At 48.4% G+C, this 27,828-nt stretch overlaps 1 protein-coding gene across 2 annotated transcripts; it reads left to right on the top strand.

The window, feature by feature from the left end:
- The first annotated feature begins 1,422 nt into the window (after nucleotides 1-1,422).
- Nucleotides 1,423-27,828, top strand: DDA1 (DET1 and DDB1 associated 1). 2 transcript variants are annotated; one of them, XM_068271267.1, is made up of 5 exons: nucleotides 1,423-1,549; nucleotides 20,883-20,963; nucleotides 23,372-23,423; nucleotides 23,586-23,647; nucleotides 26,427-27,828. In XM_068271267.1, exons 1-5 carry the CDS (start codon nucleotides 1,463-1,465, stop codon nucleotides 26,532-26,534), a joined length of 390 nt encoding a protein of 129 aa, XP_068127368.1. In that variant the 5' UTR covers nucleotides 1,423-1,462; the 3' UTR covers nucleotides 26,535-27,828. The 2 variants fall into 2 exon arrangements, with proteins under 2 accessions (XP_068127368.1, XP_068127369.1); XM_068271268.1 differs by lacking the exon at nucleotides 1,423-1,549 and adding an exon at nucleotides 5,032-5,219.

Here is a 27,828-nt window from a genome sequence, read left to right on the forward strand (position 1 = left end):
CACGTATGCTACAACAGTACCATAGCTCACAATGCAATCTGTGCCTATGGTGCCCTAAGGAGTTAGTTTGGGTGCAGGCCCTCAGCTATATTATAACCAAGCACAAGCAACAGTTTGAGTTCAGCTACACTGTAGTCAAACTCAAATAGCAGTAGTAACAGCAGTCCGATTGTTTGTGAGATCAATTTGGGTTAGTGTGACTAGATAGGAAGGGGTTTGGCTATGATATAGCTTAGCTGCTAAGCCTTAGCCCATGGGTGAGATTAGTTTTAGGCCTCTTCCAGACAGACAACTAAACTTGCTCAGACGACTAAACAGCTCAACGTCCTATTTGATGTACAGATCTGTGGAAATATTAGAATTAAGTGAGGTAAAAACTTTCAATCATGATTGGCCAATCACTGACCAATTTTACCACCCCCGTCTAGTATAAGGGTCACATATCTATGAATTGGCCACCGGGAGATTTAGGCGCAGGCTAAAGCCGATAAGCGACTTACCCTGCTCCTGCATAAGTCAAGTTAATTACTATTCTCCCTCCGGGCCGCCATGGATAGTGGGGGAAAGATGTAATTCGGCTTCCAGCTAATGCTGGTGGCCAAATTACAGTGCTTTTGTAGTAATTTGCTCTCCATCTTTTGACAGCGCCCAAATTACTCATTGAGCACCGCTATAGCCGTAATTTTTATTACAGCCTATGGTGGCACCAGCTGCGTGTACGAGATAACTGGCAGCCGGGAGACTTGGGCGCAGGATATAGCCAATATGGCTTACCTTGCTCCTGCGCATTATGGCTTACCTTGCTCCTGCGCAAGTCCCGGCTGCCTTAAATACTATTCCCTTTCTAGGTGCACATGGATAGTGGGACTGATGTAATTCGGCTTCCAGCCATTGCTGGCAGCCGAATTACAGTGTTTTAAAAGTAGCTTCAGACTGCGCTGAGGTTACACTCTGTGTGCTGCTTTAGCCGTAATTCCTATTATGGTCTATGCTGGCGCCGGCTGTGCCCAAATCTCCTGCGCTGGATTACTTGAGTTCGCCAGCTGCACCCAAGTCTCCTGTTTTGGTTTTATAGCGCTTGTAAGGTTCAAGTCAGGGCCGGATTTAGCACTAGGCACTGTAGGCACGTGCCTACAGGCGCCATGTGCTACAGAGGCGGCAGACAGCAGCGCAGCAAATCTCTCCAGCTGTCCTCACTCACCATGACAGCGCGCCCCGCTCCACATCCGACCCGGCTGTTCATCGGGTGTTGTAACGCAGCGCTAATATTCGCTGCAATGCCGCCCCACTCTGCACTGAATCTCTCAGTGCATCTGCTGACAGAGCTCCTGCGACAGGGGAGAGGGAGGGGCGGTGTGCCCAAACTTCCGTCGGGACTCTCGGAGAGAGTGTGTAGCCGCTCAAGCAGAGCTTTCTCCCCGGATAGACATGAGAGGGAACTGAGAGGGAACGAACAGACTTCATGCTGCTGCAGCTCCAGCCGTTGAAAGAGTGTGGGATCCTCCTCCCTCTCCTCAAGGAAACTTCAAAGGCTGTCTCTGCTGTGCTGGTGAAGTATTTTTTTTCTTTCAGCAGTTTGATTGTCCGGAGGTTAGGGGGGATGGAGGGGGTTGTAAAATGTGTGTACATTGTATGTATGCGTGTTGTGTGAGCCAGGGTGTGTGTATGTGTGTGCCAGGATGTCTGTGTGTGTCCACAGCATGTGTGTGTGTACAGTGTGTGTGTCTATGTGTGTGTGTGTGTGTGTGTGTGCGTGTATGTATGTGTGCATGTGTGTGGCAGAGTGTGTGTGTGTGTGTGTGTGTGTGTGTATGTGTGCATGTGTGTGGCAGAGTGTGTGTGCGTCTTTGTGTACCAGCGTGTGTGTGTGTGTGTGTGTGTGTGTGCATGTGTGTGGCAGAGTGTGTGTGTCTTTGTGTGTGTGTATCCACAGTGTGTGTGTGTGTGCCAGAGAGTGTGTTTGTGTGCAGGGCCAGCACTACTATAGGCAAGGGGGGCATTACCCCCTGGCACCAGAGTCCGTAGGGACCCCCAAGTGTATACCATTTTGCCCCTTCAGTTTGCCCTACTGCGGCTACCTGTGGCTTGTGTAACTGTGCTGTGTGGATGGTAGTGTGTTGTGAGTCGTCAGCTCAGCAGGCAGGGGAGGGAGGCAGGGATACATACGTTACCTGTTTTGAATCATGGTTTCCATGGTTCCCTTTCCGCCTGTTGGAACGCAGTGGCGCTCTCCCACCACGTGATGTCACATTCCAGCATCACATCGGGGAGAGCGCCGCTACTGTCTACCAGGCAGGACGAGAACCATGTAAACCACAATGCCTCCTTCCTGTGCCTGCTGAGCTGCTGACTTACCCCATCACCATCCGCACAACACAGTTATACAACCCCGGGTGGCCATGGCAGGGCAAACTGAATTTTTTAAGGGGCAAAATGGGAGAAGCTTTGGGGGCTCCTACGGACTTTGAATCAGGTAAAGTATGTGCATACCTCCCTCCCCTGCCTGCTGAGCTGCCTACCACCATCCACACCACACAGCTATGCCCACCACCATCCACACCACACAGCTATGCCCACCACCATCCACACCACTCAGCTATGCCCACCATCATCCACACCACACAGCTATGCCCACCACCATCCACACCACACAGCTATGCCCACCATCCACACCACACAGCTATGCCCACCACCATCCACACAGCTATGCCCACCACCATCCACACCACACAGTTATGCCCACCACCATCCAAACAACATTGTTACACAAGCCGTGGCTGTGTTGCTGCGAGAAATGCACCAAAAAGGTATCCTGCTGTAGCCATGAAGTCATGTTGCATGCCGCAAGGGAGGGAAGAGACACAGAACTTGCAGCCATTAATATCTGCTGTAAGATGCTGTGGCTGTTTAGACCTGCAGGCACTGGTGTTCTCACATTTTCAACAAAGCTTATTAAAATACCTGAATTTTCTGGAAGTAAATCTTTGTGAGGGCTCACCCTGCTGCCATGCCATTTCAGGTCTCTCCCTACTTAATGTTCCCTGGGGCCCCTGCACCGTTTCTGCCAGTATACCAACTCACCTGCCCTGGTGCATTCACTCCCCGTCTTCATCCTTGCTAGTTGTATCATCTCAGTAACCTGGCCCATGTCATTATGTAATAACTAGCAAGGATGAAGACGAGAGTGTACGAACTAATAGAGCAGTGCGTCAGGACAGGTGAGATGGTACGCTGGCAAAAATATTGCAGGGGCCCCCATGGAGCCCAAGTCAAAGGGAGACCTGGGATGGCCTGGCAGTGCATGAGGGGTTGGGGATAGATCAAGATGGGGACAGGCTGGCCAGAGTTTGCCAGTATACGGCGCACTGCACACTGCAAATCAGTTTTGCGATTTCGTTTCCGATTTTCAATTCCGATTTTCCCTGAATACATTCAACAGAAAAATGGATCAAAAAATGCAGCATGCAGTAAAGATTAAAAATTGGAATTGGATGTAAAAAATATAAAAAAGCGGAATCGGAATCGCATGCAGTGTGCAGGGAACCTACACCCGCTTGTGACTGGCATTTGGGGCTGGTCTTTGATGCACCACACTGCTCTTTATAGAGACAATGTGCTCTAAATTTGGTAAAATCTGATTGTAAAAGGGGTGTGGCCTGTGCAAAGGGGCGGGGTTAAGGGCGCCAGAACTTCTGTGCCTATAGGCTCCTAAGCTGTAAATTAGAGATGGGAAGTTCGGATCTTTTCAATGATCCGGATGATTCGAATCGGATCATTGAAAAGATCCGGATCTTTGATCCGAATCTCGGATCATTTTACTACCGGAAGCATTCGGGGGTGAAATGAACAGCAGGACAGGTCTGTGGACAGGAGAAGGGGAGGGGGGTGGACGCAGAGAGAAGGGGAGAAGATGGACAGAGGGCAGGGAGTGGACAGAGAAGGGAGGAGGGACGAGCAGGGAGCAGAAATGTTTGCACACAATATCCACATGCTGCAATCATATGCTTTACATATATTTCACCTATATGTTCATTTGTACACTTTGACTGCAAACGTCACACAGTGAAGGAAAGCATTCCCAGAAGATAAGTGCAGCTGTTTAGTGCCGAGTGCAGGAGGATTATATTGCCCGTCAATCACAGTGCCTGCAAAGTTACTGAGCTGTGCTGAGCCAAAAGCTTCCCATGTGATCACTGTGCAGCACTACGGAACAGACAGCCTATAATGTGCAGCACATTATAGCCAGTATGTGGGCTCTACACATATCTGGCAGTGGCACCCATGTCCCCTCTCTCTCATCTACCTGTCCCTGCAAGGCTGCCTCCCTTCCAACAGAGCGATCCATCTCAGCTCTGCTTCCAGGACCCCGCTGCCCGCTGAGAGGGGGCGTGTCGCTCCTGGCCCCGCCCCTTTTGCGATCCGAATCGTTCATTTTGATGATTCGGATGATCGACTCATAAAATAGATTCGGATCAAAGATCCGAATCGTTCATGATCCGGACAACACTACTGTAAATCCGGCCCTGGGTTCAACAGATATTGATTACTATGAGATTGTGTAGGTAAACCCTCATACTGCAAGGAGGTAAAATTAGTCAATGATTGGCAAATCATAATTGAAATTGTGTACCAGGCTTTCTCAGAACACCAAAGTAGTTTTACTACACACGCACGCACGCACAAACATCAAGCATGCCTCATGCCAGTTTCTGCATGAAATAGTCCAAAACTAGCATGATGAGGCCCAATTCCAAGACTGTATCTCTGTTTAAACATAAAGGTTGCAGCTTCACTCCACTATATGCATCCTTGCTATAAGTGCCCCCAAACTACCAAAGCCACAACCAAGTAACCGGTAAAATAGCAAGGTCAGCCTTCACGTTCTCTTTACTAACGGTGCGGGTGCAACCTAAAAAAAACTACAACTCCCCACGTCCCTTGCGCGATAAGCTGCCTTAGTCGACCAATGATAATGAACACAGGCGTCTTTCCTGCGCAACCTACTAAACTAGCCGTTTCTACATCAACGCAAACAACCATTCAGAGGTTCCGCTTGCTGACAGACATGAAAAGTAGCCAATCGGTGATGGCTTATTCGGGCAGCACGTATGAGCAGTGCCCAATGAGAGCCGGAATGGGTGGGAGTTACTCATGGTTAGTTTGTGTGAGCGGGTGAGGCCGGAGAAGCTGTGAAGAAGAGTAGGAGGCTGAAGAAGATGGTATGTGCGCAGATTTCTCTATATGCTGGGGGAGGCCGGTGGTGTGTGTGCCGGTGTGTGTAGGGCTGCAGTGGGCAGAGGCCACATGTATAGCAGGTGGGGGTGCGAGGTGCGGTAGAAGTGAGCGCTGTGCGCCGAATCTGTCATGGGGTGGGGAACACTGCAGGGGAGGCTATGGAGGGCTAATAGGGATGCAGTAGTGCCCTCGTTATTGGGTGGGCAGGAAGTGGTGACAGCAGTCAGGAGAGCTTGTTATTCATAGCATTGGTAAGATACTTGTACAATAGTGACAGGGGCAGTGTGGAGGAAAGGCCCAGGCTCTCCTGTGCAGCGCCTGTGCTGTCATAGTATACACCATGCAGTCTTTATTGTTCTATCTTTCCACATTTATGTAGTGTAAGGGCTACTAGATTCTGCAGATGCACTTTCTCACTACATTGAAGTGATGATATTGTACCATTAAGATTTCATGGTGTATGGCCAGAATTATCACCACTACTTCACTGGCCATATCAATTATTTTATTCATGTTCCAATCTTATACCTGACGCAAGCTTTTACCATTTAAAGTAATTAAAGCACACCTGAACTGGTTTTAACATGGAGGATTATAACTTACCTGGAGCTTCTCCTACAACCAGTGGCGGCGCCACGCTGGGGCTTACCCTGGCTTAAGCCCCAGCTGGCAACTCATTAGCCCCCCTCAAAGCCCCCCCGCCGCCGCCTGTGTCCGACCCGACCTGGCTCGTCGTCACTCTCTGGCTGCACTGCAGTGAGTGGAGCCGAGGGCTGCCTGGGAGTCTGGGAGGAGGGCGACTGGGCAAGGGCTTGGGCTGGCACCCACCCCAGCAGCGATCCCACGGACCCACCCACCCTGGCCGGCCGACATGTCCGCTTCCGTTCTTCTGTCCCTGGGCCGGGCGCAGGCTCAGCTGAGTGAGTCACGCAGAGCGGCCCGCCCCAGGGGTAACGTGGTGGTGGCGACTCGCCGGCGCTGCATATAGCGGCGTTATAAAAGTGTGACTGCGTCACAGTCAGACTCTCTCTGCGGGGCGGGCTAGTCACGCTGCCTGTGTGTGACACAGACACGGACACCCAGGCACCGACACACGGGCAGCGGGGCTGGACTCTGGACCTGACAGCCAGGCTAGCCAGGCAGCAGGAGCAGGACTTGAAGTCGGAACTCCACGAAAAGGTGGGTGCGGTGGCTGTCCTCTCCCAGTCAACTGCCAAATTGTCTTTCTGCCGCAGCCCCCCCAGGCCTCCTGAGCCTAGCACCAGCAGCACCACCACCAACAACCCCCAGGCCTGACTCTGGGGCCCCAGCCCACCTACCAGTCCACCAGCCAGGCCTGAGCTGCCCTTGGGCCCCCCCTCCCACCATCACCAGCCAGGCCTGAGCTGCCCTGGGGCCCCCCATCCCACCACCACCAGCCAGGCCTGAGCTGCCCTGGGGATTGGGGCCCCCCATCCCACCAGCCAGGCCTGAGGCCTTCCCACTAGGCCTGAGCTGCCCTGCGGCCCTCCATCCCACCACCACCAGCCAGGCCTGAGCTGCCCTGGGGCCCTCCATCCCACCACCACCAGCCAGGCCTGAGCTGCCCTGGGGCCCCTCATCCGACCACCACCAGCCAGGCCTTAGCTGCCTTGGGGCCCCCAGCCTCCCACCACCAGCCAGGCCTTAGCTGCCCTGGGGCCCCCAGCCTCCCACCACCAGCCAGGCCTTAGCTGCCCTGGGGCCTCCAGCCTCCCACCACCAGCCAGGCCTTAGCTGCCCTGGGGCCCCCAGCCTCCCACCACCAGCCAGGCCTTAGCTGCCCTGGGGCCCCCAGCCTCCCACCACCAGCCAGGCCTTAGCTGCCCTGGGGCCCCCAGCCTCCCACCACCAGCCAGGCCTTAGCTGCCCTGGGGCCCCCAGCCTACCACCACCAGCCAGGCCTTAGCTGCCCTGGGGCCCCCCAGCCTACCACCACCAGCCAGGCCTTAGCTGCCCTGGGGCCCCCAGCCTACCACCACCAGCCAGGCCTTAGCTGCCCTGGGGCCCCCAGCCTACTACCACCAGCCAGGCCTTAGCTGCCCTGGGGCCCCCAGCCCACCTCCACCAGCCAGGTCTCAGGCCTCCGGCCCACCACCGGCCAGGCCTGAGGTGCCCTGGGGCCCCCAGCCCACCATCACTAGCCTGACTACATATACTGGGGACAGCTATACGCCTGGCTACATATACTGGGGACACTGGCTGTCTGTCATTATGTGCATTAACTGGTGAAACGCTGTCTCTTATGTGCATTTAATGGGGAAACTTTGTCTGTCATTACGTACATTAACTGGCGAAAAGCTGTCTCTTTATGTGCATTTACTGCAGAAACGCTGTCTGTCATTACGTGCATTTACTGGTGAAAAGCTGTCTGTCATTACGTGCATTTACTGGTGAAAAGCTGTCTGTCATTACGTGCATTTACTGGTGAAAAGCTGTCTGTCATTACGTGCATTTACTGGTGAAAAGCTGTCTGTCATTACGTGCGTTAGCTGGTGAAAAGCTGTCTCTTATGTGCATTTACTGGTGAAAAGCTGTCTGTCATTACGTGCATTTACTGGTGAAAAGCTGTCTGTCATTACGTGCATTTACTGGTGAAAAGCTGTCTGTCATTACGTGCATTTACTGGTGAAAAGCTGTCTGTCATTACGTGCGTTAGCTGGTGAAAAGCTGTCTCTTATGTGCATTTACTGGTGAAAAGCTGTCCCTTATGTGCATTTACTGCGGAAACGCAGTCTATCATTATGTGAATTAACTGGTGAAAAGCAGGCTCTTATGTGCATTTAATGGGGAAACGCTGTCTGTCATTACGTGCATTAACTGCTGAAGAGCTGATTCTTATGTGCATTTGTTGGTGAAAGGCTACCTGTCATTATGTGCGTTTACTTCATTTTTTTTTTCCCCATGTAACTACGTTAGCTGGTACAACTACATTACAGTTAGCCCCGCCCACATGACATCATGACCACGCCCAATTTTTCGCCATCCCCCCCCCAGCCCGGCCTGCCAGCCCTCGTGCCCCCTTTGAGCCCCCCCACAAATCTGAAGCTGGAGCCGCCACTGCCTACAACCCCCTGTCGTCAGTCGGGGTTGTTGGCGTCTGATGGTCCCCCTCCATTTTTCTGCTTTCTGCACCACAATTCTTGTGCTTGGAGCACCAGTCCCTCCGACTTCGCATGTGCGGACCTGTCCATGCATGATTGCCCTCCCATTGTTGGTTCTCAATAGAATGAACTGTGCTGGTGTTTGGAGCGCACATGGATGGAACAACACTTGTGCAGTGGAGCACCAGATGGCAGGGATTTCAGGGCTGACAGTGGGACAACAGAGGGGACTCAGTGGATGCCAAGGCACCTGATGGACTATAGAGGGATAGATGAAGCCTCTAGTAAGTGAAAATCCCCAGCTTTGCATCCTGTTCAGGTGTGCTTTAAGCCTGGGTTTATTTGTAATATTGCAGCAATAGTCTACTGTGTGGAAAGTGTGAATGAAGTGATCCTCATTTTCTACTGTCTGCAGTACATTGTGTATACATAGACTTCTGTAAGGGTGCCCATAAATTACTAGGTTTTTGGTATCAGTATCAGGCCAATCATGATGATCAAATCTAGCAGCTATCAATGCTGCAACATGACCATTTCCCAATGACTGACACACCACTGGCTGGTTTCCCAAAAGTGTATGTGTGCACCCCCGGCCTGTGGTGTGTGGCAGGCTCACCTGTCACGCCGGCATGACTCCTGGCCTGCTGTGTCAAGCCTCATTTTGAATTGACACCACGAGCGTCTGTAAAATGTGACAGTGCCACTTGTACTGAGGCCACTACGTGTGGCGATGTCACGTGTGTAACAAGCGCTCGCGGTGTAATGATGCTGGACACGAGGAGACCAGGAGTTGAGCCCGTGTGACAGGTGAGCATGCAACACTCGCCAAGGGGTTGGGTGGGGGTGGCCCCAGCAGGAGGAGGTGCTAGGTTGAAATCTATTGGAAATCTGTCTGCATTGTATGGGCAGGCAATAGATCACTCTCTGATCAGAGGGATTTATTGCCTGCTCATACACTGCAGACAGACTTCACAATGGCACATTGCGATGTGGCATAACAGCTGCTCTGTAATGCGGCTTACTACAATGCACCACTTATGTGAACTTCAGTGTGGTGCTTGTGTTGCAGAACAACATAGTGCGACATGTTAACGCACTGCATGCAGTGAGTTACCGCAAGACGCTTGTGTTATTGGGGATACTTGGTTCACACATACATCTGTACAACTCTGGTCCAATCCGGTCTGGTCAGTTTTGCCTTAGTTTTCTATCAGTTTTACCTGACTGGTCCAGAAATGTACAGATTTATGTGTGAACTAATCCATAGAAACTCATACAAAACTGATGCCAACTGTCAAAAACTGGTCAAATTTTTTTTTGTGTGTGTGAATCATACTTTACATGCATTGTATGCGATGCAATACATAGGTAATGTGTGGCACCTCTCTCTCAATCCATTGCGTTACGTACTAGCTGTCACAGGGAACACAATTCAAAGGTCACAGTCAATGAGGCCTTAAACATCTATTTTATCTGGTCATAAGTAGGCATTCCACTATAACTTAGAGACTGTAACATAAAGCCCCCTCCATCCCCCCCCCCCCACCATGGGGTACTTACCTCGGGAGGGGGTAGCCTCTCAGGGTCCCAATGAGGTTTACCCTCATTGGATTGGGTTTGGCTATTTCCGCTTTAGCCTGAACGAAGAACTGCGCCTGCGCTGGATCGCGGTAGGTAAATATTTACCTTGCCGCTGTTTGGGGGGTTGCAGCGCTGGATTGCCGGGACAGCGGAGGACAGGGGAAGCCTTGTTAGGATCCAGAGGCTTCCCCCTCCCAATGTAAGTATCCCCCATAGGGTGTTTTTTATGTTACAGGTTTTCTTTAAAGGAGTACTGTAAGGGGGTAGGGGAAAAAAAGAGTTGAACTTGCCTGGGACTTGTAATGGTCCCCCGCAGACGTCCTGTGCCTGCGCCGGGACAAAACAATCCTCCAGTCCCCGACGCCGGCTCACTTCTGGAATTTGCAACTTTAATGGCACAAACTACTGTGCCTGCGTGGCCGCTTCCTCGCTCCCGTTGACGTCTGGGACGTCAGCGGGAGCGTACTGCATAGGGGACTGGAGGAACGTTTTATCCCGACACAGGACATCTGCGGGGGAACGTTAGAAGCCCCAGGTAAGTTCAACTTTTTTTTTTTTTTTATTCTCCACTCCCCTTAGCAGTGTTCCCCAACCCTGTCCTCAAGGCCCACCAACAGTGCGGGCCCGTTTCCACTAGAGCGAATTCGCATGCGTGGCCTGCATGCGAATTCGCATAGGCAATGAAAGTGGATGGGACTGTTGCCACTTGTCAGGATTTCTGAGCATTTTTCTGCACGGTAGAGCCTGCAGAATTCGCCTGCGTGAGGAATGCAGGCGATTCGCACATAATGCATTTAATAGGTAAAACGCACATGCGTTTTTGCCGCGATTTCGCGTGCGAATTCGCATGAAAACTAATGCAAATTGAACCAGGCAGTGACATGGTTAAATTCGCATATACCCTGCCTATGCAAAATCGCATGCGAAATCGCGGTAAAAATCGCCCGCGGAATCGCATCCGCATGCGATTTCGTCAGCGGTGGAATCCCGGTGATTCGCACCGCACTAGTGGAAACGGGCCCTAAATGTTTTGTTGAAATCCACAGAGGTAGTTAATCAGCTCTGCTGAGACACTAATTACCTCACCTGTGCATGTTTGTGGTTTTCTGCAGTACTCCTTTGTGGGCTCGTTTCCACTATTGCGGTGCGGAATCGCCTGGATTCTACCGCTGATGAAATCGCATGCGATTCCACATCCTTTTTTTGCGCAAATTCGCATGCGAATTCGCATAGGTGAGGGTATATGCGATTTTAACCATGTCACTGCCTGTGTGAATTTACATTGGTACCTATGCGAATTCGCGGCAAAAAACGCATAGGGGAAAACGCATGCAATTTCCTTATTAAATACATTGTGTGCGATTCGCCTGCATTCCACACGCAGGCGAATTCTGCAGGGTGTTCCGTGCAGATTTTCTCTGCACAATAAAACGCTCCCGCAGACGCATAAGTGGAAACAGGCCCATTCGCTTATATTGTCTATGCGAATCCGCATACGCAAGACGCATGCGGATTCGCGATAGTGGAAACGGGGCCTAAGTGAAACCTGAAGTGAGTAGAACATTATTGATGTTATTGCAAATTGCAGTTCAATCTAACAGGCTTGGTTAGTGATTTTTTTTTTTTTTTTTTTCTTTTTCCTTTTATAGGAAGTGAGGTTAGCCTGGGCAGAACCAGAACCTTGAATAGGGCAACTGCAAATTAACATGTATCAATCATCATTAGTCTTCTGAATCTAACTTGTGCATTGCAATGGGCCGTTAGTGCACACCAAAATTCCTTTTGCTTTCGCTAGTGCCTAGCGATTTGCGATGGCGATTTTTGAAGGTATGAGTGTTTTTTGCTCATTCATTCAAGCTGGATCGCTCCAAAATTTGCTACATGCAGCACATTTGCGTTTTAGAAAATTCACAACGCTGCTGTGCTCTTAGGGTTTCAGTAGCCAAGTACTTTTCGCCATGCTGGAGGTCTGAAAAGTGCTCAGAAGCGCCCTTGGTGTGCACCAGCCCAAAGTTCCAGTTCACACCAGGGTAGTTGACAGTTATTGAAGAGCAAAAGGTATATGCTGTGATACAAACATCACCACCACAGTGTTTCCCCCGAAAATAAGACTGTCATGTTAATTTTTGCTCTAAAAGATGTGCTAGGGCTTATTTCAGGGGATATCTTGGGTCTCTATCAGGAAGTGTCTCTCAGCAGAACATTTCCTGTTCCTGTGTAGTGTGCTGTTCCTGGATTTGAATGTATGCTATGGTACTAATCAGACATTTGCACTGTTATCCCTGCACACACCTGATAACCTTGCTGTATGCTGGGATGACAGGACCAGTGCCTGATCAGCACTGCATATGCATTGTCCCCACTTGCTGGCCACCTCTTCCTCCTCTTTTTAACTTCCACTTATTTTCAGGGTAGGGCTTATATTACAGGCATGTTCAAAATTCCAGCTAAGGCTTGCTTTCAGGATAGGGATTATTTATGGGGAACCGGGGTAGTTTTTATACATCTGTCATGTATTCTGAATGAATGACTGTAAATATGTATGCAGGTCATGAACTCTGACTCATGCTGTTAAAATGGGCCTTCTCCCTTCAAAAATGAATTGGACTGCAAGCCTGACCAAACATGCCTAATCTTCTTCATGATTTAAAGGGAACCTAAACTGAGAAGGATATGGATTTTTCCTTTTAAAATAATACCAGTTGCCTGAATCGCCTTCTGATCCTGTGTCTCTAATACTTTTAGCCACAGCCCCTGAACAAGCATGCAGATCAGGTGCTCTGACAGAAGTCAGACTGGATTAGCTGCATGCTTGTTTCAGGGTGTGATTCAGCCACTATTGCAGTCACAGAGATCAGCTGGACTGCCAGGCAACTGGTATTGTTTAACAGGAAACATCCATATCACTCTCAGTTAAGGTTCCCTTTAATAACTTAACGTGTACCTGCATTTTATACATGTGGCTTCCTCCAGCCCCCTTCAGGTTGATTGGTGCCTCGCCATTCTACTCCACCTCCTGAATACTCCGCTAGGGCTCCCGGTAAATTAGCCATTCGGTACAGGCGCAGTCCGTGTGCTTGCACTCCCGTGGCCCGGAGTGTTCTGCTCCTGTGCAGTACTACTGTGCAGGCGCAGAACACTCACGGCCATAGGGGCATGCACACACTACACCCCGACTGGCTGGATTACTGGGAGCTGAGGCGGAGGAGAACGACGAGGGACCAATCAGCCTGAGGGGGGCTGGAGGAAGCCCAAGGTATGTATTCATTTTTTTCTTTTGGGCCATCTCAGGTTCGCTATAAATTGAATATGAGGGTGAGCTATTGCCCCCAACATGCCTGTTCAATCAACTTTCAATTGATTGTGGTTAGTTGAATGATCAAAAGTAACAGGGGGCATGTTAGAAAGTTTCTGGCATGTAGGTGGTAGATCAAAGTCTGTGTGATATTAAACTCCATTGAGCAGCAGAATATTAGTTGGGGTCAGAAATGTGATGCTCAAATATATTTCTGAATAAACATCATGTAAAAAAGGTGGCTTAATTACTATTACCGGTATGTAATCGATCCCCCTTATCATACTGTTGGGGTCCAGCAAACTACAGCGTTACAGAAACATATAATGCTTGTGTTGCAGCACTGATCCCATTCAGTAAAATTGGACAGCACTGTGTTGTACACATGCAGCAGTGTCTTGTAATAATGCACTTCTATGTTAGGGGCCATTTCCACAAAGTGCTGGCATGTGTCCTGCAAGGCGTGATGTCACATCTGTACAAGAGGATTTTATCTGCACGCATGATTTGGAAATCAATTTTTTTTTTTTTGGGCCCCCGCATGTGATTCAGACAGCATCCTATTGAGTTCAGTAAGTTGCCTTTTCCAGTCTGAATCGCATGCAGGAAAATGCTGCAAATTCCACACCGTGAAAACGCGTGCCCATCAGGCAGTGCTGTGGCACAATTACTGTTGACTTCCGGGATGTGTTGCTGTGGAGGTGAGCGGAAGGAGGACATGCAGCGCATGCCAGAACTGAGAAGTAGTGATAAGGAGGGTGATCACTGGAATCGGACAAGTTGATCTGGCAGTCCTGATCTCTCACCAACGCATCGAAGGGGATCAGAAGCTGCCTCACACACTTGAGATTCTTGACAGTTGGCCTCCAACAGCTGCCTCGGACAAGAGCCATCTAGCGTGTATACAAGACTTTAATGATGCATTGGGGGGTTGTGGGGTTAAATACTTTTTTGGGCCTGTCCAAATGTTTTTTTTTCAACTGGCTGCAGAGGCTCTAATCACACCCACCTGTTGATTGGTGGCTGCCAAGCTGGGGGTGGGCCACAGCCATAGAGGCAGAGGTTTTTGAAGAGCTTTGGTAGTCATTGAAAACATGGATGCCACCGCTATTTGAGGGGGCAAAGCCTCATTTGTGACCCGAAGACGTTGCATCAGGTTAGTATTAAGCCCTAACCCCCCGATCCATCATCATTTTGACAGGGCCTGTCATGATGGGGTTTGTCATCTTTGCCTCAAGTACTCTTTAAAGCAGCAGGGGCAGCCATACTATCAATACAGTTTTATACCTTCTACAGAGATATCTTAAAACATAACTTTTAATAAATGGTTAAACCACTTGCCGACCACACCATGCCAAAGTGCGGCGGCAAAGTGGCATGCCCAGGACCACGAAACGCCAATTGGTGTCGGGTCCTGGGTCTCCAGCTGGCCGGGGATTGTGCACTGTGATGCGCGCACATCCGCTGGCAATAGGCTCCGCCCACCCGCAACGTCAACCCGCCGGCCGATCGGAAGCGACGGCAGGTTGTTAACCCCTGGATCGCCGCAATGCAAGCGTATAATAAGCTTTGAAATGTATACAAAGCGTATTATACAGGCTGCCTCCTGCCCTGGTGGTCCCAGTGATCGAGGGACCACCAGGGCAGGCTGCAGCCCTCCCTGTCTGCACATATGCACACTGATCTGCCCCCTGATCGTCCACAGCTCCCCTCAGACCCCCCCCCTGCCCACCCCCAGACCTCTGTTTGCACCCAATCACCCCCCTAATCACCCATCAATCACTCCCTGTCACTATCTCTGTCAACGCTATTTTTTTAGATCACCTCCGAAAGTGCATTGTTTACATCTGCTCTCCCTTCTAATCACCCATCAAACACCCTGTCACCACCTGTCACTGCTACCCGTCAGATCAGACCCTAATCTGCCCCTTGCGGGCACCCAATCACCCGCCACACCCTCAAATAGCCCCCCAGACCCCCTCTGATCAACTCGCCAGTGCACTGCTTGCATATACAGTGATGTGCCCCCTTCCTGATTTCTTCTTCTTTTGCATGTTTGTCACACTTAAATGTTTCTGCTCATCAAAAACCGTTAACTATTAGTCAAAGATAAAACATAATTGAACACAAAATGCAGTTTTAAATGATGGTTTTTATTTAGTGAGAAAAAAAACTCCAAATCTACATTGCCCTGTGTGAAAAAGTGATTGCCCCCCTTGTTAAAAAATAACTTAACTGTGGTTTACCACACCTGAGTTCAGTTTCTGTAGTCACCCCCAGGCCTGATTACTGCCACACCTGTTTCAATCAAGAAATCACTTAAATAGGAGCTGACACAGAGAAGTAGACCAAAAGCACCTCAAAAGCTGTACATCATGCCAAGATCCAAAGACATTCAGGAACAAATGAGAACAAAAGTAATTGAGATCTATCAGTCTGGTAAAGGTTATAAAGCCATTTCTAAAGCTTTGGGACTCCAGCGAACCACAGTGAGAGCCATTATCCACAAATGGCAAAAACATGGAACAGTGATGAACCTTCCGAGGAGTGGCCGGCCGACCAAAATTACCCCAAGAGCGCAGAGAAAACTCATCTGAGAGGCCACAAAAGACCCCAGGACAACATCTAAAGAACTGCAGGCCTCACTTGCCTCAATTAAGGTCAGTGTTCACGACTCCACCATAAGAAAGAGACTGGGCAAAAATGGCGTAGAAGTAACATCATACCAACAGTAAAATATGGTGATGGTCTGGGGTTGTTTTGCTGCTTCAGGACCTGGAAGGCTTGCTGTGCTAGATGGAACTATGAATTCTACTGTCTACCAAAAAATCCTGAAGGAGAATGTCCGTCCATCTGTTCGTCAACTCAAGCTGAAACTATCTTGGGTGCTGCAGCAGGACAATGACCCAAAACACACCAGCAAATCCACCTCTGAATGGCTGAAGAAAAACAAAATACTTTGGAGTGGCCTAGTCAAGTCCTGACCTGAATCCTATTGTGATGTTGTGGCATGACCTTAAAGAGAACCCGAGGTGTGTTTAAAGAATGTTATCTGCATACAGAGGCTGGATCTGCTTATACAGCCCAGCCTCTGTTGTTATCCCAAACCCCACTAAGGTCCCCCTGCACTCTGCAATCCCTCATAAATCACAGCCATGCTGTGAGGCTGTGTTTACATCTGTAGTGTCAGTCTCAGCTGCTCCCCCGCCTCCTGCATAGCTCCGGTCCCTGCCCCCGTCCCTTCCCTCCAATCAGCAGGGAGGGAAGGGATGCAGGCGGGGACTGGAGTTCTGCAGGAGGCGGGGAGAGCAGCAGACTGACACTATAGAGATAAACAGAGCCAACTCTGACAAGCTGTTTGTCAGCAGCGTGGCTGTGATTTATGAGGGATTGCAGAGTGCAGGGGGACCTTAGGGGGGTTTGGGATAGCAACAGAGGCTGGGCTGTATAGGCAGATCCAGCCTCTGTATGCAGATAATATTCTTCAAACCCATCTCGGGTTCTCTTTAAAAAGGCGGTTCATGCTAGAAAACCCTCAAAGCTGAATTTCAACAATTCTGCAAAAATGAGTGGGCCAAAATTCCTCCAGAGCGCTGTAAAAGACTTGTTGCAAGTTATCGCAAACGCTTGATTGCAGTTATTGCTGCTAAGGTTAGGTTCAGGGGGCAATTTCTTTTTCACACGGCCATGTAGGTTTTGAGGTATTTTTTTTTTTTTTTTTTTTTTTTTTCTTCTTCTCACTAAATAATAAAAACTATCATTTAAAACTGCATTTTGTGTTCAATTATGTTATCTTTGACTAATAGTTAACGGTTTTTGATGAGCAGAAACATTTAAGTGTGTCAAACATGCAAAAGAATAAGAAATCAGGAAGGGGGCAAATAGTTTTTCACATCACTGTATTCTCCCCTGTGATCACCTATCAATCACCACGTGTCACTGCTACCCATCAGATCAGACCCTCATCTGCCTCTTGCGGGCACCCAATGACCCGCCCACACCCTCAGATACCCCCGATCACCTCCCCAGTGCATTGCTTGCATCTATTCCCCCCTCTATTCACACCCTGAGACACCCATCAATCACCTCCTGTCACCCCCTAGCACACTTACCCATCAAATCTGGCCCTAATATGCCCCGTGTGGGCTCCTGATCCCTCGACTTAATTGTGGCTGAGGCCAACCGTTATGCCACACAATACGCAACTGCCAATCCAAGAAGCTACTATGCCCACCCTTTTCCGTGGAAGCCACTCTAAGTTTCTGAATGTAACACTTTTTTGGGGGCCTTCTCCTTAACCCTCCTGGCGGTCTATTAGAAACCGCCAGGGGGCAGCGCAGCACTTTTTAAAAAAAAAAAATTTTCTTTTTTTTCATGTAGCGAGCTTAGGGCTCGCTACATGATAGCCGCTGTACAGCGGCATCCCCCCGCCTGCTTCGATCGCCTCCGGCGATCTTTGATCAGGAAATCCCGTTCAAAGAATGGGATTTCCTGAAGGGCTTCCCCCGTCGCCATAGTGGGATGACGTCATGGACGTCGTGACGTCTAAGGGAGTCCCGATCCACCCCTCAGCGCTGCCTGGCACTGATTGGCCAGGCAGCGCACGGGGTCTGGGGGGGGGGCAGGCTGGCGTGGCGATCGAGCGTGGAGTGGCGTCGATCGGAATGCACACGCAGCCAGCAAAGTGCTAGCTGCGTGTTGCAAAAAAAAAGTGAGCAAATCGGCCCAGCCGGGCCTGAGAAGTCTTCCTGTGCGGCATACCGCCAGGAAGGTTAACATTGGTCTAGTCAAAAATAATGTATTGCGGACTTATTGGTCTACGCACCCAATACATCACATGCCCATGTTCTCTGCTGCCATGTCCAGGTCACGATTTGATAACATCCTGTGCTTCCTGCACTTCAGTGCCAATGCAACCTGTCATCTAAGAGGCCACCCTGCCTTTGATTGGTTCCACAAAATTTGGCCCCTCATAGACCACCTGTCATCAACATTTGCAGATGCTTCTACCCCTGAACAGTCATTTTGAGCCATTTCTAGACTACTCACGGTTTTGGGCCCCTAAAATGCCAGGGCAGTTTAGGAACCCCACAAGTGACCCCATTTTAGAAAGAAGACTCCCCAAGGTATTCCGTTAGGTGTATGATGAGTTTATAGAAGATTTTTTTTTTTTTTTTTTTTGGTCACAAGTTAGCGGAATGATGCAATGTTAGAATAAACACTATATACCTGAAAATAAAAATATGAGAATATTTTCTTTGCTGCTATTCTTCTAGTAATTATTCATAGTACACAACCAATTCACTGTATCATATTTTTTTTTTCGCTTCAGTGTCTCTTTAAGGCAGGGGTCTCAAACTCGCGGGCCATTTGCGGCCCTCGATACAATATTTTGTGGCCCTCGCTGGCAAAAGCTTCCTTATAGGTCGCTTCAGTGCTCCCAAGTAATCCGCCGCATCCCCGCCGCTAAACGAGAGCTGCAGAGCCCCCATATCGCCCGGGGGGCAATCCGCCGGCATTTCCTGGAAGGGGCAGAGCTTTCAGCTTCAGCTCTGCCCCTCCTGACGTCAATCGCCGCACGGATCGCCGCCTCTCCCCGCCCCTCTCTGTGAAGGAAGAGTGAGAGGGGCGGGCAGAGACGGCGATGCGCCGCGATTGTGAAATTCCTTATGCGGCCCAGCCTCAACCTGACTTTGCATCCTGCGGCCCCCAGGTAAATTGAGTTTGAGACCCCTGCTTTAAGGGCTCGTTTCCACTGTTGCAGTGCGGAATCGCCTGGATTCCACCGTGGACGAAATCGCATGCGGTTGCGTTTCCGCATGCGGGTTTCCCTGCGATTTCGCATGGCTAAGAGGCAGGCGAATTTAACCATGTCACTGCCTGTGTAAATTTCCATAACCTTACATGCGAAATCGCGGGGAAAACCGCATGACAAAGCCGCATGCGATTTCCCTATTAAAAGCATTGCGGGCGATTTGCCCGCATTCCATCCCCCACGCAAAATCTGACTGCTCTGCCATGCAGATTGCACCCGCACGACGCACAAGTGGAAACAATCCCATCCACTTGTCTTACCTATGCGGATTCGCTATAGTGGAAACGAGCCCTCACCCTTTCAGTGCTCCATGCAGAAGTTGAACTAATTTTATTTTTTATGATGTCCATAAATTGTGAAGAAAAAAAATTAGATTTTTTTTTTTTTTTCTCCAATGAAGTTTATCATGCTGTGGCTAATCTTTTAGAGCAGAGAGGAAGTTCTGAGTTTAGTTCCACTTTAACTAAATTTGTGACAACTAATTTTAGTGTACTGAAAGGGCACAGTACACTAGAGGTTGATAAAGAGGCACAATCAGTATTATCTTCAATGCTCATGCTCGTTGTCTGTTTTTTGGGGGTGACTGCGAGGATCCTACGCTGCATACCTACAATTTTCTCCATTTGTTGGAGAGAGTCTGCAGCCTTAAGGTAGCCATACACTGGTCGATTTGCCATTAGATCGACCAGCTGACAGATCCCTATCTGATCGAATCTGATCAGAGAGGGATCGTATGGCTGCCTTTACTGCAAACAGATTGTGAATCGATTTCAGCCTGAAACCGATCACAATCTGTTGAGCTGCTCCTGCCGCCTGTGCGCCCCCCCCCCCCCCTCCCGTATACATTACCTGAAGCTGGCTCCCGGGCGTCTTCTCCACGCTGCACCGCTCTGTTCCGGCTCCATCCCGGCGCTTCCTGTGTCACTGCAGTGACCAGGAAGTTCAAATAGAGCGCCCTCTATTTGAACTTCCTGGTCACTGCAGTGACACAGGAAGCGCCGGGATGGAGCCGGAACAGAGCGGTGCAGCGCGGCGAAGACGCCCGGGAGCCAGCGTCAGGTAATGTATACCGGATCGGCCGCCGCTAGCGACGCGCACCCTACCCGCGGGCGATCGAGGGTAATTTCCCGCACGGCGCGATCGACGGACCGATCCGATTTCGGGAGGAAATCGGATCGGCGGGTGCGTTTAGCGTGAACGATTGGCAGCAGATTCGATCCCAGGATCGAATCTGCTGTCGAAACGGCCGCGAATCGGGCCAGTGTATGGCCACCTTTACAGAGTGAAAGGGTCATAAGGATACAGATTTGAAATGTATAGTCATTGACTACATCCCCAAACCTAGAAGAGGGGTTGATTGGTTACTTTTATTGAAGAAATGTAAAGTACAGTAGATAGGTTGCTTTCTTTGTATCCAGGGGGTCTCAACCGAGACTTTGATTTAAGGTGGCCACTAATCATACAATTTGCTGAACAATTTTTACAAATGATTCTTCTTATGAATGATCGGAAATAATAGCTTGGGACCACTAATAGGCAAAAATCTCCTAATCAATTCATCAGATTAATTAAATTAATCTGATTTTCGTATCTATCCCATCAATCTGATCGGATTGGTTTGGAGATTTTTGTCTATTAGTGGTCCCAAAAGATAATTTCCGATCATTCCTAAAGAATCATTCTGCAAATTGTATTGTTAGTGGGCACCTTTACACCTCTTTTTATAATGTTGCAGATGCAAAAAAAAGTGGAATTTAGATAAGATGTAACATTGATACATATTTTTATCTTGCATGTATTTTTGCACGTCAAAGTAATCTGTTTTGTTTTTCAGGCGGACTTTCTAAAAGGCCTACCTGTGTATAATGAAAGCAACTTCAGCCGTTTCCATGCAGACTCAATGTGTAAAGCCTCAGTAAGTGATAACATTACCAAATTGTTTCATTTTTGTATAACAGAAGAAGGCTTTCTGCATGAGCTTTGCACAGTTGGTTTCTGTTGGATGCTACAGCAGCTGGCTTTCCTTTCTGCTTTCTTTCTAGTAGGAAATGTATCAAAGTACTGAGCAGGTTCCTGGAGCAATGTTAAGCTGCAGATGTGGCTGATGTTACCCGATGTAAAGATTTGGAAGCAGTGCAGTAGTACCAGTCTTCATAAATTGTCTTCACATATCTACTTCCTTTTGAAAACTGGTAGTTTTTGTATAATTCAGACAGCACAGCAGATGGGCAATTATAAAACTTAAGTCCAAAGACATAGAGAAATTGCTGAAATTCAGGTTTGCTGGACTTGAGGACTGAGTCTGACCTGGCCTTAACCACTTGAGGACCCACCCTTTACCCCCCCTTAAGGACCAGCGCTGTTTTAGCTGATCTGTGCTGGGTGGGCTATGCAGCCCCCAGCACAGATCAGGGTGCAGGCAGAGCGACCAGATCGCCCCCCTTTTTTCCCCACTAGGGGGATGATGTGCTGGGGGGGTCTGATCGCTCCTGCCTTGCCTGGGTGTTGCGGGGGGGGGGGCACCTCAAAGCCCCCCTCCACGGTGAAATTCCCCCCCTCCCTCTCATACCTTTCCCCTCTAGCAATCTGGGCTGCACAGGACGCTATCCGTCCTGTGCAGCCAGTGACAGGCTGTCCCCTGTCACATGGCGGCGATCCCCGGCCGTTGATTGGCCGGGAATCGCCGATCTGCCTTACGGCGCTGCTGCGCAGCAGCGCCGTACAATGTAAACAAAGCAGGTTTTTTCCGCTTGTGTTTACATTTAGCCTGCGAGCCGCAATCGGCGGCCCGCAGGCTATTCACGGAGCCCCCCGCTGTGAATTGACAGGAAGCAGCCGCTCGCGCGAGCGGCTGCTTCCTGATTAATTAGCCTGCAGCCGGCGACGCAGAACTGCGTCGCTGGTCCTGCAGCTGCCACTTTGCTGACGCGCGGTCGGCAAGTGGTTAAAGGGAACCTTAACTGTATTTAAAAAAAAAAAAAAAAAAAAAATTTCACTTACCTGGAGCAGCTACCAGCCCCCTGCAGCCAAAATGTGCCCTCGCAGGCACTTCTGGCTCCTCCGGTCCCCTGCCAGCTAGTTTCATTTTTGCTGACTCGGAGTCAGCGAGCTGCAACACGTACCTTTGCATGCATTCCTGCTGGTGCAGGAAGCTATCACGGACATTAACATGTACATTTTTATGCGTTGCAGGTGCAATGTGTAAAAATGTACGTTTTAATGTCCGCATGCAAAGGTACGTGTGGCGGCCCGCCGACTCAGAGTCAGCAAAAATAAAAATCTGGAGGCGGAGGAGCCAGGAGTGACTGCGAGGGCACAGGATGGCTGCAGGGGGCTGGTAGATGCCCCAGATAAGTAAAACGGGTTTGTTTGTTTTTTCCACTGCATGCATGCGATGTCCAGAGCTGCAAAGTGTGTGGGCTTGGGGAGATTGAGCTTGGAATGATAGTGTACCAATAGCAGAGGTACAGATAGTTGTAAACACTTGTGCTGTTAGTATTCTTCTCGCCCACACACGTCACAGCTCTCCTGAGTCTAGGTCACTGCACAGTGCGCAGAACGATAAATGGGAGGTGAAAGGGGCATTCCTAGGGACAAAAGAACTGCCACTTCCTCCATGCCCATAATCAACGTTCTTCTGGAAGGTGAGGATGCTGGTGTAATGTATATCACAGCACCGCACATAAAACATTATTCAAACCATGTAACCCAACGCTTGGTTAAAGCTCCAGTTCAGGCACAAATTTTGTAATTTTTGGTTGGACAGCTTATTTGTCCATGTAAAAGTTCCCTTGATTAAATAAAATCCCTTTTAAAACAGCTGGTTTTGTTCCATAGAGTTGCCTGTGTTGTAGGCTGCAGGCTGCTCTAAACAGGAACAGTGGGGTATGATGCATCCTAGGCCCCTGGAGTAGCCACTAGAAAGCTGCTCCACCTGACTCCTTCTTGGAGCATATACTCAACTGCATAGATCAAAACTATAATGGCTGAGCACCCACATTGCTGAACAATTACAGTGTTCTTCCCAGGCTCTTTTAGCTGGGTGCTCCACCCGGCTAGTTTTGGTGAGCACCCGGCTGTCATTGGCTCTTGTCCTTCATCGTAAGCATAGTTGTGCAGAAAAGCACCGGCCTTCCATTCTCTCATCTCGCCCCACCCGGCTATTTTTTCATGCCACCCGGCTGTAAAAAATTTCTGAGGAGAACACTGAATTAGTTGGTTTATTTTAACCTGTGCTTGGAGATGGGATTTGACAGTGCTTACCTGTGTGTCAGTTTAGTTGTTAAAGCATAAAATATATTAAGTTTACAAATATTGTTACAGAACAGACGGCCTTCAGTTTATCTCCCTACAAGAGAGTACCCTTCAGACCAAAGTAAGTGTTACGTGTTCTGTATATATGTATACAGTATATGTATGTGTGTATGTATATGTTTGTTTTTTTTTGTTTGTTTTCTGTTTAACTCAATTGTCTTTGCTTTCCTTAACATATATGCATATGTAAATCTTTAATTTTGTTTCCTTCCTTTTTTTCCAGTCATAGTAACAGAAAAAACAAATATTCTTTTGCGTTACCTTCACCAACAGTGGGACAAAAAGGTAAGCATGATTTCAGTAGCTTCTAGTTCTATTTCCTTCACCTACTTGCAGCGTTGTCACAAGTGGTGGGTGGGAAGGTGGGGTGTTGGTCTGCACCAGGCAGGGTGACAACTGAGACAGTTCCCCCATCATCAATAATGGGCAGTGCCATGGGAGGACAAACAGGTGTGCTAACCTGTGAGCCTACATGTATACAGGCTGTTCCACTCTGCCCCACACTGCATTTGCATGCCTTAAAGCTTCCTCCTTCTTCCCCTCCTGCTCGCCCTCAATGTGCAACCCCTGGCTCATGCAGAGGAGTTTGACTGCTGATCGGCATGAAGACCTGCGGAGGAGAGGAAGACATTAGAAGCTGGTTAATGCTAATAAAATGACAGGGAGGCTGCCTGCTGGTGTAGTGCCAGAGCTGGGGGAGTGACTGCAACTGCTGCTCCTGTTATGTGGCTGCTTCCTTTACTGCATGTTCCAAAGAAGCTGGAACCTGCGCTGTAACCTCTCCCAACCTGGTACAGATCTGCCTTCTCCTTTTTTTCTGACTTTTCTTTATTCTCCCCATCCAGTATATTCCAGCTAGAATCTTTTCTAGCTTCACCCCACCTAGCACTCCAACCAGTTCTCTGTCAGTCTCACTTTCCACACTCCACCCCATCTCCTCAGCTAGCCACACCTGCCCCCCCCCCCCCCCCCCAAGCACCCTCATTCACCCACACCTTTTCCAAGCAACCTCAGACCAGCACCACCTTGCCTGTCCAACCCACATTGCACCCTCCTCCAGCCTCTCCCCACATATCCAGTCATCCTCATCTGCCTCTCCCCATCCACTCAGCATTCTCACCCTATGCTCCCAACTCACAGCACCCTCACCCTTTTCTTCTCCTCCTAACCCCCTTTCCAACCACCTTCAGTCACCTTTTATTGTCTCTTCCTGCCCACTCAGCATTCTCAGCCAGCCCTTCCTCTCCCAAGTCAACCTTTAGTTAGTCTCACCTGTCGTTCTCCGTCCACTCAGTACCCTCAGCCAGCCTCACCCACCCCCACTCTGGAGGGGGAGACGTCACTTGGTGGCTACCGCTAGACTACTGGGAATGTCACCGGGGGGGGGGGGGGGGGGGGGGGGGGGGGGAATTACCACTAGCATGTCACCCCCTTAACCCCTAAAAAAATAAAGTTGTTTGGGGAAGGGGGTGTCTGTAAATAATCAGCACTGGGTGTCAAATACCCTTGCTATGTCACTACCTGTTTGTGCACCTCTTGTAAATGATTATTATGAATACTGCATTACATGTTTTATCTTTTGACACATGCTTGTTTGAATGACTTTGATCATGTGAGCCTCACACCACCACCTAGAGAAAAATGGGATATTGGATAATACTTTCAATAGTGGGATTTCTGTCAGTTACTCAGAAGGAATTAGGAGAAATAGTACTACAGCCAGGCAAATGGCATTTTCTGAAAGTTTTGGCAATTTCTCCTTCTGGGGTCCTTGATTGTGAGCACACCCGTAGGGCTGAGCTACACCGCAGAGCTCTTTTGTCAATGCTGTTTGCGTTTTCAAAAACACACTCCCATTGACTTGCATTTAAATCGTGGTAAAATCAAGGCAAAATTATTGCAATTTTAATGCAAGTTAATGGGGAGCGTGTTTTTAAAAAAACACGGTGCAGACGGATCGAAAAACGCTCAGTCTGACTCGGCCCTGAGTGAGTACGGCTCTTATTGCTAGGGTACTATTAGAAAACAAAAACACAATTCAGAAAAAATACCTTTATTTCCAAATATATTATCCCCATACATTGCACTAGGGGCATCATTTTAAATGTTGGGATAACTAGGATAAATGGGCAAAAAAAATGTGTGGGTTTTTATCTACAGTAGTAGTGTTTATTTTAAAACTATAGTGGATGGTAATGGAGAAATACTGTATTTCACTTTTTCCCTTTAAAATTTATAGAGAATAAAATAATTACTAAAAAAGAATCGCTTAATTCCCCCCCCCCCCCAATTTGTCTTTGGAAAAAAAACAAGATAAAGTTCAGTTAGTGTGATCAGCAGTGATTGTTGTTGGCGAATGAATGGGAGACGTGCTGAAATGTGAAAATTGCTTGCATCCATAAGATAAAAGCAGGAGGGCTGAAGTGGTTAAAGGGCTTCTGAAGTCAGACAAAACAAAGTTACTTACCTCAGTAGGGGGAAGCCTCTGGATTAGCCTGAGGCTTCCCTTGTCTAACTATACATCTGTTCCTTCTCTGTGACCCTTTTTTTTTTTTCTTCAAAATTTGACATTGTTGAATATTGCTCGCGGCCATGGTCCCCTCCATATACAAGTGTGGCTGCAACGCGCATGCGCAAAGTATGGCCTGTGCAGTAGCACAGAGCCACTCAAGCACTGGTTTTTTTCTTTTTCCTCCATGCTACTGCGCAGGTGCAAGTAGGCCCTCATGCATGGCTTTTTGCTCCTTGCTACTGCTCAATTGTGAACCCTACTGCCGTCTGAGTAGTGTGGCCGGGCATATATTCAAAAGGGAGTGTGGTGGGGAAGAGGGTCCCAGCCAGCAATGGAAAGGCCATGGATTGGGGGAGTCGGTCTGTAGAGGGACCAGAGCCTTTCCTCTACAGTGGTATCATTTTTATTTTATTTTTTCCCCTTTTGACTTTTTAGGTTTGCTTTATGTTGCAGCCTTGTAGTGTTTAATTCTGAGTGTAATCTAAAATAATAAATGTATTCATTTATTGTTCTTTAATATCCATACACTTTTTTTTTTTCTCTTTTGGATAGAATGCTGCAAAGAAAAGAGACCAAGACCAGTTAGAAATAGGTGAGACATCTGCCCCTCCACGAAAGATTGCCCGGACAGACAGTCAAGAAATGAATGAAGACACATAGGCACCAATGAAGATCAACTTTATCAACTTTTCAGTTCACTCCTCAGTTTTTTTCCTCCATGTTCGCACAGGATCGCCCTATATTGTGGCTGAGGGGTACCACAGGTTTTTGTCTTTCTACCCTGAGTAAATCCCATTTCTGTTCAGGTCTCCAGGAGTCAAAATTCTATTTATTTCCTTCAAATTTTATTTATGCCGTGCCGAAACACGTTTGAAGAACAGGTGGTGTCAACGTTCTCCTTTTTTGACGCGATTACATCACCCGCTGCTCAGAGTGCATAGTTTTTAACTTCCTCTATCCTGGTTATGATGGACTGTGCTTTCACTGCTTTTTCTGCCGGATGCTGAAAACAAAGTACAGCAAAGCTGTGACTGGCAGTCGGTGAATTAACTTGTGTAAGGACGCAAGAAACTCATTTTTGGTAAAATCTGCTTCAGCTGCGTGCAATGAAACAAGGTTCTGCAGGTGCATCAATTTCGGGATTCTGCCACAGTGGACTAAGTTAGGTTAAAGAATAGTTTGCATGACTTTTTTTTTTTAATTTAATTCTCTCTATTCGCCAACAAAATGGACACTGTTATTAAAGATAATTTCTTCTGCAGCTTAGAGAGAACACGCCATTCTGAGCAATTGTTGGCTAGTTTATTTTCTTTTCTCTTCCCCCTCATACAAGACTTAAGCAGAGACTTGCGTGCCATAACAGGGTTTCACGTTCTGTTTCAGAGAATTCTGCATGACCAACATACTTTTTTGTGATGAACTGGACTTTGTATATTTGTCTTAGAATAATCTGCACTGTTTCATCAACCAGGAGCCTTTTGTGTTTGTCAACTTAATGATCTCACTAGCTAATGATGTCTGAAATGCTGACTGATGGAGACTTTTTTTGTAACATTTTACAATACTGACACACTGTAGAATTACCCGGATGACCACCAGTACAGACAAATGGGATTTCAAGTTAAAGGCTTACCTTACGGATGAAAGACTGTATTAAGCCAATGTTAACTATCTTCACTTTTTTATTTTAATTTTTTTTTTTTTTTTTTGCATATATTGCTTGTATTGTTTTAGGGTCTGTAAATCGGATCAGTTTTAAGGTATGTCAGTGTGGATGATGCAGAATGTTCTCGGCGCAAGCTGGAAGCTCATAACTCATAGTTGCCTGAAAGTTCAGATAGTGCTTCCTGATTAGAAATGTTGCCTAGCAATGTATGTTGCACACTAGTCAACCATGTTCTACTGTGTGATAAGGAATAATCCTGTGGCCTTCCAATAAAGTCTCTGAAGCAGA

Source organism: Hyperolius riggenbachi, chromosome 1 (genome assembly GCF_040937935.1).
Source record: "Hyperolius riggenbachi isolate aHypRig1 chromosome 1, aHypRig1.pri, whole genome shotgun sequence".
Classification (NCBI taxonomy): Eukaryota; Metazoa; Chordata; class Amphibia; order Anura; family Hyperoliidae; genus Hyperolius; species Hyperolius riggenbachi.

What these genes read in the sequence shown, in the direction of transcription:
- DDA1 (XM_068271267.1), top strand. Translation starts at nt 1,463, where the DNA reads ATGCTGCTGCAGCTCCAGCCGTTGAAAGAGTGTGGGATCCTCCTCCCT. An exon ending in AGGCTGTCTCTGCTGTGCTG is followed by an intron (nt 1,550 to 20,882) that starts GTGAAGTATTTT and finishes TTTGTTTTTCAG; the next exon opens with GCGGACTTTCTAAAAGGCCT. An exon ending in ACCAACAGTGGGACAAAAAG is followed by an intron (nt 23,648 to 26,426) that starts GTAAGCATGATT and finishes TCTTTTGGATAG; the next exon opens with AATGCTGCAAAGAAAAGAGA.